This window comes from Gavialis gangeticus, unplaced genomic scaffold (assembly GCF_001723915.1).
Source record: "Gavialis gangeticus isolate Ggan-Ray unplaced genomic scaffold, GavGan_comp1, whole genome shotgun sequence".
NCBI classification, from domain to species: Eukaryota; Metazoa; Chordata; order Crocodylia; family Gavialidae; genus Gavialis; species Gavialis gangeticus.
The window spans coordinates 43,261,825-43,272,398 of record NW_017729008.1 but is presented as its reverse complement, the minus strand read 5'-3'; the positions used below and the strand labels follow the sequence as shown (position 1 = coordinate 43,272,398).

The following is a 10,574-nucleotide window of genomic DNA, read 5'->3' as shown; positions in this document are numbered from 1 at the left end:
CTTAAACTTGTGTAAACCATTCATGTATCCGTTATGGCTCCCCTGAGGCCTACACTGGTTGCTGCTTTAGCAGAGTCTTTATGCGAGCAGTACATGTAATCAGCTGAGTGCTTTTCATTGCAAAGAATAAGCAGTGGCCCAGGGCATCGTGCTGCGCTACAAGCTGGTGGATACTCTTCAACCGACTAGCCATCAAGGCCCCTTCTGGGCTCTGTTTGATCTGTTCGAAGCCAGAGGATGCTGCTTGCTGGTTACCTACAGGGGATCCTCACTGATGCCCGTTTGAAGAGGGAATGGTTACTTCAGCTCTAGTCCTTCAAAATGATGTGGTCATTGTGGAACCAGGGTGGACCCACCCTCCCTCCCTGCTTTGGATGTCCTCAGCTCCCCATATAAGCATCAGTAACTGAAGGAAGGTGACAGCCTGGCTGCCTACTACACCCTCGCACAGGAGCACAGAGTCAGTGCTCAAGGTTTCAAGCTTGTGTGTCCGAGGTGCAAGTTCATGTACGGCAGCTCGTACATGAACTGCAACATCCCTAAGAACCATGTTGGCTGTGGGGTCAATCACCCTGGTTTACTTGCACTGTACAGGCACATGCAGGCCTTAGTCCAGGGTTGGGGCCCCACTGAGCTGGGCAACATACCCCCATTGGAAGACACTCCCTGCTGCCGGCGGTCTGAAGAATTGTTTCCTAATACCAGAAATAACTCGCGGTGTGCTTGGAGTGTGTGTTAGCTCTCAGTGCCTACAGGCCACAAGGAAACTCTGCGCTGTGTTGAGCTGCGATGGCTGCAGCTACATCGGGATGCAGGTCATACAGTTCTGGCTCTGCCCTCTCGTATCAAGCTGTGCCAAGGGGCTATTAAATCCTCCAAGGCTTCTCTCTGAATTCAGTGGAAAATGTAAGAGCTCTTCACCTTCCCCGCACTGCTAACCTATTTATGCAGGCTAAAAATGGACTGCAATGTAGGACGCTCTTGCACAGATGCCAAGAGGAGAGAAACTGGAAGGAAGACTTTTATTTGTGCAGAGCAGCCAGGTTGTACCAGGAAGCTGCTCTTCATCCGTCCCTTCGGCAGCAGTCTCCTCTGTGCAAAGCAAGGCTGGTCCCAAGAGTCAGAAGATATTTTTTGGGGGTGCTACATAGGCAGCTGTCCTTCATCCCAGCCCTGTGCTGGGGCTGGCTGTAGCCAGTGGTGCCATAGGGAAAACTGGCCCTGGAGGGACTCGAGGCAAGCTCTCTATGACCTCCTAGAAGGCCAGTGGGCCAAAGCTTGCCCTTGAAGGCACATATATAATTCAATAGGATTTTCATCTCAATGGGCTATCAGACTTAAAGTAGGAAAATGCAAAATAAATCTCATGAGGTTCAACAAGGACAACTGCAAAGTCCTGCACTTAGGAGGGAGCAGTCCCATGCACCAGTGCAGGCTGGGGGCGACTGGCTGGGCAGCAGCTCTGCAGAAAAGGACCTGGGGGGACAGGGGACAAGAAGCTGAACAGGAGCCAGCAGTGTGCCCTTGTTGCCAAGAAGGCCAACGGCATCCTGGGCTGCATTGGTAGGAGCATTGCCCCAGCAGTGATTCTTCCTCTCTATTCGGTATTGGTGAGGCCACATCTGGAGTCCCATGGGCCCCCCACTACAGGAAGGATGTGGACAAGTTGGAGAGAGTCCAGCTGAGGGCAGTGAAAATGGTTCAGGGGCTGGGGGACAGGACTGGTGAGGGAGGCTGAGGGAACTGGGCTGATTTAGTCTGCAGAAGAGAAGACCAAGGGGGATTGAATAGCCACCTTCACCTCCCTGCAGGGGGGTTGCAAAGAGGATGGAGCTGGGCTGTTCTCAGTGGGGGCAGATGACAGGACAAGGAGCAATGGGCTCATGTTGCAGCAAGGGGAGTTGAGGTTGGATATTAGGAAAATCTTTCTCACTAGGAGGGTGGTGAAGCACTGGTCCCTGGAGCAGTGGTTCTCAACCTTTTTTCGTACGGGGCACCATTTGCCAAGATTGATGGCTTGTGCCATTCCACACCCCCCGGCCCTGCTGGTGCCTGATCCACAGTCCCCTGCCCACCTGCGCCATGCTGGGGCCCCTCACCCCCAACTCGCAGCCCCCTGCCTCTCCCAGCCCTACCAGAGGGAGCCCCCACCTGCCCCCATCCCATTTGGGCCACAACATGAGCAGCAAATGCTGCTTCCGTCCCACCCACCGAGCAGTGAGTGCAGGTCCCTGTGTGTGTCAGGACTGGCTCTGCGCCGCCAGCCCAGGCACCCAGCTCCCCACTGCGAAGAACCGTCTCCACCCTCTTCTGCCACTGAAGGGCCAGGAGCATTTCCCTTCCCTGCTCCCCCTGCCCTGCCACAGTCCCACGCCCAGCCACTTTTCCTCAGTGCCAGACACACACGTACGTTCCTCCCCACCCCCAGCTCTCCGGACAGCGTGCTGGCCACGTGCGTCTGCTTGTGGAGATGCACATGCACCCGCTACCTCCAGTCGTCCCAAGCAGCCAGCCTGCAAGGGGAAACCCGTGCTTTTGCACGTTTTTCTGGGACTTGCTCATGACCCTTTCAGATACTCTTGCAACCACTTTTGGGTCTCGGCCCACCGGTTGAGAAACGCGGACCTAGAGAGGTGGTGCAGTCTCCATCCTTGGAGGTTTTTAAGACCTGGCTTGACAAAGCCTTGGCTGGGATGATGTAGTTGGGGCTGGTCCTGCTTGGGGGAGGGGGTTGGACTAGATATGACCTCCTGAGGTCCCTTCCACCCTCATTTTCTGTGACTCTGTGAAAACCTGAGGTTCTTCCCCTGCGTCCTTAGAGCATGAGCAGCTGACTTGGTCCCACCAGATGGAGCGATGTCTGTGGGGATAGAGGGGATTTCACAACAGCTAACCCCCAAATCCAGCCTGTCAGCAGCACTCACTGGTTACCGCCATCTCTTGATACTTGTCTAAAATCTGTGGGGTTTTTTAATCTTCTTTTTCTCTTAGCCTTAAAAGGACGACAGACATGATGTTTGGAGGAAAACAAGTGGTGGTGTGCGGCTACGGAGAGGTGAGGCTTTAATATTTCATCACTGAATACCATTTGCTAGCTGCTGCTGCTTGTGGATGCAAAATTAATTTCCCTGGGCTTGGCTCTATCTGAGGGCACTTCATGTCCCCAGGGCTCCTCCCTGCACTTGCTCTTATCTGCAACCTTTCAGAAGGGAGCGGCCCTATTAGACAAAATAGGATTTTTAACCTACAAATTTCCATGCATTTTTTTCTTGTACCAGTAGATCTTAAAAGTAGCGTCTGATGTAAACGTAGCCATACATGTGCAGTTACAACAAGGCGTATTAAAATACAGTTGGGGCAAATCAGTTGCCTTATTTGCCTGCATACAGTGCACCTCAGAATTAAGATGAACACCCGGGTTTTGAAAGAGGTGTGTTGTACGTGACAATATGGTAATCCCTCTTCAGTTGTATCTGCCAGTGTTTTCTTCTTCCCCAGTGGAAAGAAACCTCTCTTCCCAGGGCTCGGCTTGCGGACTAGTTCCAGTCGGGTGTGCACTCGTGTACCAGGAGCTGGATGGAGAACCCCCAGCTCATTTCACACGAGTCCCTGAGCAAACATCAGGTGGCTCGACTGAGATATAAGAATCGAATGCACACGGTGAACGCCTGTTCCACTAAGCTCCAGGAACGAGTGCGCAGCCAAACATGTTAGGGAAGCTCTTGGCCGATTAGCCGAGCCCATGAATTCCCTCTACAGAGCCGCCGGCATCTCACCCACTCCCTCTCTGCTGTTCTCTCTCTGCAGGTCGGAAAGGGCTGCTGCGCGGCTTTGAAGGCCATGGGCTCCATAGTGTACGTGACCGAGATCGATCCAATCTGTGCCCTGCAGGCCTGGTAAGAAGAGGTGCCCAAGGCCTGGGTGCTGCTGTGGCTTTTTCTCTGTAGCAGGGAGAGCGAGGGCACAATCCCTCTACAGCAGGTCCATGGACCAGATCCGATGCATGGACTGACCCCGTGCACTGGGTCCGGGGCTGCTCGCTGGCCCAATCCGGCACATAGGGCCATGTGGCTCCCAGGGATCCAGAAATTTTGCAGGAGAGGGGTCTTTTTTCCTAGGGAGCTGCCTGCTAAGCTGTCCGCTGCCAAGCCAACTCCACTGCTCCAGCTAGAAGAAGCAGTAAGCAGTTCAAAGGTGTCGTGGTGCCACTAGCACGATAAAAGGCTCATCCGTCCCGTACCATCCCAGCCAGGCTCCCATCTTCTGGGCTTCAGTCGTGCCTTGCAGCTGCCAGCATCACCCCTGAGGCTCAGCGCATGTTGCCTTCTCTTCCCATGTGCATGCTGCAGCGATCTCTGGCTTGGGTTCCTCCATAGGAAACCCGGCTGGCTGCAGTGAAGCTGTTTACACTTGTGCTGTAGGGATACCAAGCCTGGGGGGTCGCTTTGCAAAGTGCTGGAAGCTGTTACGGGCTTTAATAAACACATAGCCCCTTCCCTTCTCACAACACACACTTGGAGCACAGTTACAGTCAGAAAAGGGCTAACGGAGGCTGCTTAATTAGCAGATCTGGTTTGCCCCTCCTTGATACCGTCTACTTAGACCCAAACACGGGTGTTGATCAGCTGCAGGGGACTGAGCTGGGCTCTGCTCTGCCTCGCGTGTGAACAGAATTGTTGCTTCAATCATTCGGTTGTTTCACCCCAGCGGTGCGCTCAGTGCTGCACCAGTGAGGCCAGAAACCCCAGGGAGAAAACTTGCGTCCAGTTTAGCTCATGAATATAACAGGAATAAGATGGCAGGGGGGATTTGAATTTGGGGGACGGCCTTGCAAGATGAGATTAAGAGGTCAGCCCACAAAATCTCTGAGCCTGGAGGTTTCAAGGCAGAGGGCAAGTTTAGGCTGGGATCATGGAGAAGCAGGGTTGGGAGAGAACTCCAGAGGTCGCATCAAATCCCAACCCCTGCCTGAGGCAGGATCATCCCTATCCACGCCATCCCCAGACAAACCCATAATTGAACCTCTTAGTAAAACTACTATTGACCTTGACACAACACTGACATCACGGCTGAACCAGACGCAGGTAAAGCAGGGGAACCACGGCAGCCAATGTAAAAGGTGGTTAAACCACACTCAAGAGATCCCAGGTAGAGGTCCATCCCCCTCCTACAAAGGCTAAAGCTCCTGTAGCAAGGGGCATGGATCTTTGGATCCCAAAAGAAACCAGCTTTCTTTCCAGCCCTGCTGGCACCCCTGGTAACCATTGGTGTCTGTGAGAGTTGTTGGGTGCTCAGCCCCTTTGTAAAACAAACCTGCCTACTTAGTGCCTCAGAGCAACAGTTCCTTGGTCGCCAGGCACTTGAGCTCCTCTGAGGTAGCAGCTCGACTTGCCCCTGCTCTTGGGGTAGTGCAGATCCTTCAGGAAGCCCCGTCTCTGGCTCCGGTCCCCTGGGGATCCTCCAAACCTCGTCTATTCCTGTCCATCCTCAGACTCTGTATATTTTTTTTCCTCCCAGCATGGATGGGTTCCGGCTCGTCAAGCTCAACGAGGTCATCAGACAAGTCGACATTGTCATCACCTGTACAGGTGCGTGGGTCACAGGGCAGGGGGGGCTCGCTGCGAGGTGAAGGGCACCTGAGCGGCAGGTCGAGCACTTCCAAAAAGAGCGGGCAGTGAAGATGCAAACCTGGCTGCTTGGAGCATGCGTGTCCAGTTGCTAACCCTCAGTAGCCAGGGGCTGCCCCCTGAGCTAGCACATGCTTTCCTGTTAGCTTCTCTCCTGGGACCACGGGCTCCTGGCTGCTGTAGGGTTGGCTTTGCATGTAACAGGCCTGTAATATCCCTGGTGTGTTAGCCTTTGTCCATACATGCCTCCCTACATGCACCTTGCACCCACCCCCAGTATAAATACTGCAGCAGGAGGCCACATGAGTCCCCAGCCCTATCCCAAAAGCACCCCAGTGGGCACATGGGCTCAGGGAGCTGTTCGGAGAGAGACCAAGAGAAGCAAACCAGGCAGGCAGGGCTGCACTTCGGGCAAGGGAGAGCGGGCAACTATGAGCATCGTTCTTGGTGCTTGGGAGCGTTTTGCTTGTCGCTGTCTGATAATAACGTTACTCCTGCGCTCCATCGTGGTCCGCGTTGGTCTTTAGCACCACAACCTTCTGTGTTGAAAGGCAACAAGAACGTGGTGACAAGAGAACACCTCGACCGGATGAAGAACAGCTGCATTGTGTGTAACATGGGGCACTCCAACACCGAAATAGATGTGGTAAGGACCGGGAGTCCCTCCAGGGCGTGGGGGTGGGGACAGGACTCTCCTAGGGTCCAAACAGGGGTTCCCCTCTCCTGCCCCTCATTGTTGCAGCAACTAAAGGCTCAGAGATCAGTCGGTCACCTGTTGAGGTGCCTAACCACTGCTCTAGGCATCCGTAGGGGCACCCATTGTATTCGGCACTCCTGGCCCTACCAGCTGTTTTGTGCTAGCAGTGATGGATGGGCCTGAAGTTAATCGCTGCCTTTGCAGTCAGAAGAGTTCAGGCGCTGGCTGTTGCTAGAGCGTGGGCTGTGATAAGTGAGCAAGCAGCTCCTCAGCACGATTCATAGTGGGTGGAAGGGGGCCCCGTGCGGTTTCCCTTTCCTGACGCATTGCCGGCTCTTTAAATGACGGGAACCCCATGTTCCAGGCCAGCCTGCGGACCCCTGAGCTGACTTGGGAGAGGGTGAGATCTCAAGTAGACCACGTCATCTGGCCAGACGGAAAGAGGATAGTGCTGCTGGCAGAGGTAAGCGGCACGTGAAGGTCAGGGGCCTTGTAGGTCACTTTTGTAACCCAGCCAGGGAGCCTCAGAGCCTTGCTGCATGGGCTGGAAGGTCTCTTGGGCGAGGATGATTTGGGACATCCCCATCCCTGTGGTGTCTGCCCAAACTAGACGTTCCCCTCACAGCCTCTTCCCCACGGCAGTTCCCTCCCTGGCTTTCCTCAGCATTAACTCTCCTCAGCTGACCTCTCAGTTATTGTTCGTAGCTCAGCTGAGGACTGCTGAGAAGATGAGCAATGCATACATGGCTTCCCTGGAGCTGCGACCTGTAGCCTGAGGAAGTCAGCTCTTGGGAGGCATTTCCAAGGGCTTCCCAACAGAAGCAGGAGGCAGCATCCCCGTGCAGGTCCACCTGCCTCCCCACATCCAGTCCACCCCAGCTTGTGAGCTCTAGCGAGGGCCGGACTAAAGCTGGGCCCGGCTGGTCAACGCTCGGATCAGGGGAAATCTTTTGGCAGTGACGTGGCTGTTGGTAACTTGCCAGGGGGAACTCCCTGGGTGACTAAACCCATGGCCAGTAGGGTGCTGGGGAGACATGACTGCGGATGCCGGTTGCTAGCAGGTTTCACCAGGCTGCAAAGGCTAATCCCAGCATCCTGGCTTGGGTCCAGCCGAGTTCACTACTGCTCCCCTAGATCTCCCAGCAGGTCCCGTAGGGAACCTCCACATCTGTGGAGCGTAGTTGTGCGCTGTCTGAGAGCTGCTGCGCTCCCAGCCAGACGGGGACATGTCACTGGTAGCTTGAATCGCCCCTGCATCTCCTGCACAGATTTGGGAGGGCACTGTGCCCCTCCAGCCCGAGGCACGTGGCAAGGCCACAGTCTTATTCTGTCTTGCAGGGCCGTCTGCTGAACCTCAGCTGCTCCACCGTCCCCACCTTTGTGCTGTCCATCACTGCAACCACTCAGGTGAGTGGGGTCCAGGTGCAGGAGGCAGGAGCCTGGTTAGCGCCACGGCCTCTCCTTGATGCTGTCTACTTGGACCAAAACAAGGGTGACTCAGCCCGACGTCTTCTCTCTGCAGGCTCTGGCACTGATAGAGCTGTACAACGCCCCGGAAGGGCGCTACAAGCAGGATGTCTACCTGCTGCCGAAGAAGATGGGTAAGGATGGACCTGGCACCTTGTTCTCCTGTCATGGAGGTGGAGCAGGGGTGGGAGACCTCAGTGGCTTGGGCATACTGTATTTGTCTCCTTGCTTCCTGCTAGGCTGTCTGGGAAATGAGAGCAGAGAGCTGAGTCAGCCCCTTGGGCATCACCTTGAGCAGGCCTGTTAGACCCGCTGTAAGCAGGCTCCTCTTCCCGGGAGGTTTGCACGTCTCAGGGTCTGTAGAGAGGAGACCCCAAGCTCTTCCTTGCGGGAAGGTGGGCAGCAGTGTTGCAGCTCCAGGATGGAGCCTTTTATCTCCACACCCCTGCCCAAGCCACAGCCCTCCAGGTCTGGCACTGCTTGATGAGACCTAAATGGGTGAGCAGAGGAGGAAACACTAAAGCGGCCGGAGGGCATGAACGCCCAGGAGAGCAGGCCCTGCACTCTGTACCGGGACAGGACTCCTCTTACAGGCAGGATGGGCCACAGCAGACCGTTGCATTTGGTTCAGGACTTTAGTCTGCAAAACCCTGTGTAGCAAGGATTTCCATGAACTCCGTGCAGAAGGGAGGTGTTGAGCGGGGAGACCCAGGGGCTGTCCCCTGGCCTCGCTCACTTCCCAGGCTTTGATCTCATTCCAGATGAGTATGTGGCGAGTCTGCACCTCCCAACGTTCGATGCGCACCTGACCGAGCTGACGGACGAGCAAGCCAAATACCTGGGACTGAATAAGAACGGGCCTTTCAAACCAAACTACTACAGGTGCTGGCCTGGGGCAGCCCGCTCCTCTCTGGGAGGCCGGGGAGGGGGTAATACAGCTGCCAACATCTGCGTGTGTGTGAGAATCAGCTCGAAGCTCTCCGCGTGAGCAAGAACGTGCGCGATTTGGGTCCTGCCACACATTCAAACTAAAGCTGGATTGAAACCTGCTGTAAAGTTATTACACGTTTTCAGCCACTAACTTTGTAGCTGATCAGCTCTCTTTATAGCCGGATGGATATTTTTACGGCATGCTCATCATTACTCTGCACGTATGACTGGTCTAAATTTATGGCATGATTCACCAGTTAATTGCATGATATATGTAACGTGTGGCAGGGGCCTAAGAGCCTGATCTCACTGATCCAGAGGGAGGGTATCACTAGTGACCTGGTGCTTGCCATTTGGCCAGGTGGGGCCAGACTGACCCAGAAGGCCCCCTGTCCTCCTGTGTCCCAACATGCTGTGCGCAGTGGGGGTGCAGGACAGGGAGAGCTCTGACTCGGCGCCTTGCTGAGACGAAGCCACCGGGTATACCCGGTGGCAGCTGTCGTTGGAAAGCAGCAGAGCTCGCAGCACGACCATCTGGCCAGCTCAGATGCCCAATTATTTTTCAAGCTCGACGAGCACAGAACGGGCACCCAGGCCCGTTACCCAGGGTCACGTTCCTCGGGAAAGAGTCATAGAGAAGTGGGGCTGAAAGGGAGCTCCAGAGATCATCTAGTCCTGAGGAAGGATCAGCCCTGTCCAAACCAGCCTGTATAAATCCGTTGTCCAACGTGACACAGTTAATCCAGACTCGATTGACACGGTCAACCCTGACACCACACAGACATCACACCCGAACCTGCCACGGGTGAAGCAGGGAGACTGCGGTGGGCAGCGTCCTCTCGATGCAATGTGCTCTCCATCACATGTCGGGGCAGATAGTCCTCCTGACGTGTTGTTCTCCTCTTTGTGCCTTTGAGCATCTACCTCCACTTGTTTAACGCCCCCTCCCCATTTCTCCCAGTGGGCTCTGGCTTCCTCATAGTCTGCACAGAGCAGGTGACAGATATTGGCAGTGCAGTGCAGTAGGAGACCTCAGATAGTCGCTGTTTGGGGCCAGCCAGTTAGAAAGAACATCTTCCCCTTCATTAAAGTCCCAGCGCTCCTTTCTGCCACGAAAGCAAGTGGGTGGGCCCCCACAGAGCTGTCGGAGCGGGGGGTGAACACTTCCCTCGTCCTGGTGAGCTCTAGAGAAGGATGTCCCTGGAGTCATGTCAGACAACTCGCCCAGGCTCCCAAATCCCAAACCGCAAAAATGATCGGTGAGGGGCAAGCGAGACCTGTCGGAGGCCGATAAGTCGAGAACCGCGTGCGTTTTACGCCCCTGCGCTCACTGAAAGCTTCATGTCTCGTCTCTTTTCCTAGGTATTAAGTTTCCGCAGCCAGAAGAAGCGCAAGGAAGAACTCACGTCTTTTCCCAACTACTGTACAGGACGAAACAGTACAAGCTTCCCAAGTCAGAGCTGGACTTGCTCACATAGTAGACAGTGTGTTAGGTTATTTATTTATTAAACTAGAATACTGTACATGCGGCCTCTGCCAATGGTGTTTTTTACTGCCATGGGACTGTGAGACAGTTGATTTTTTTAATTCATTTTCCTGTTCTTTTATTTTTTGTTGGGGGGAGGCAGAGGAAGCAAGTCAGAGGCAAAAAGGAAGGCTGGCTGAGTGAATTCGCTGCAAAGACTCTGTCAGCTTCAAGTAACCCGCGATCGCTGTCCGTCTACTGGCATATGCGGGTGTGGAGGGAAGCGGGCGAGAGCAGATTTTGAGGCAGGACGTTACTCTGGGTGCCCGTTTTCTGCATGGAAGCAAAATCCACGGCAGTCGCAAGAACCAGACCTCAGTGCGCAGGG

At 54.7% G+C, this 10,574-nt stretch overlaps 1 protein-coding gene across 8 annotated transcripts in view; it reads left to right on the top strand.

Moving 5' to 3' along the window:
• The window catches only part of AHCYL2 (adenosylhomocysteinase like 2), a 194,786-nt gene extending 184,542 nt beyond the window's left edge, over positions 1 to 10,244 (top strand). For 5 of the 8 annotated variants that reach the window (XM_019509684.1, XM_019509683.1, XM_019509680.1 and 2 more), the window contains exons 9-17: positions 2,992 to 3,055; positions 3,808 to 3,896; positions 5,518 to 5,588; positions 6,155 to 6,273; positions 6,689 to 6,787; positions 7,663 to 7,731; positions 7,847 to 7,925; positions 8,553 to 8,673; positions 10,084 to 10,244. In XM_019509684.1, coding sequence (XP_019365229.1) covers positions 2,992 to 3,055; positions 3,808 to 3,896; positions 5,518 to 5,588; positions 6,155 to 6,273; positions 6,689 to 6,787; positions 7,663 to 7,731; positions 7,847 to 7,925; positions 8,553 to 8,673; positions 10,084 to 10,090 — 718 coding nt within the window. In that variant the 3' untranslated portion in view covers positions 10,091 to 10,244. The remainder of the gene's footprint in view (positions 1 to 2,991; positions 3,056 to 3,807; positions 3,897 to 5,517; positions 5,589 to 6,154; positions 6,274 to 6,688; positions 6,788 to 7,662; positions 7,732 to 7,846; positions 7,926 to 8,552; positions 8,674 to 10,083) is intronic. The other 3 variants (XM_019509685.1, XM_019509681.1, XM_019509679.1) reach the window with 1 other exon arrangement.
• The last annotated feature ends 330 nt before the right edge of the window (positions 10,245 to 10,574 follow it).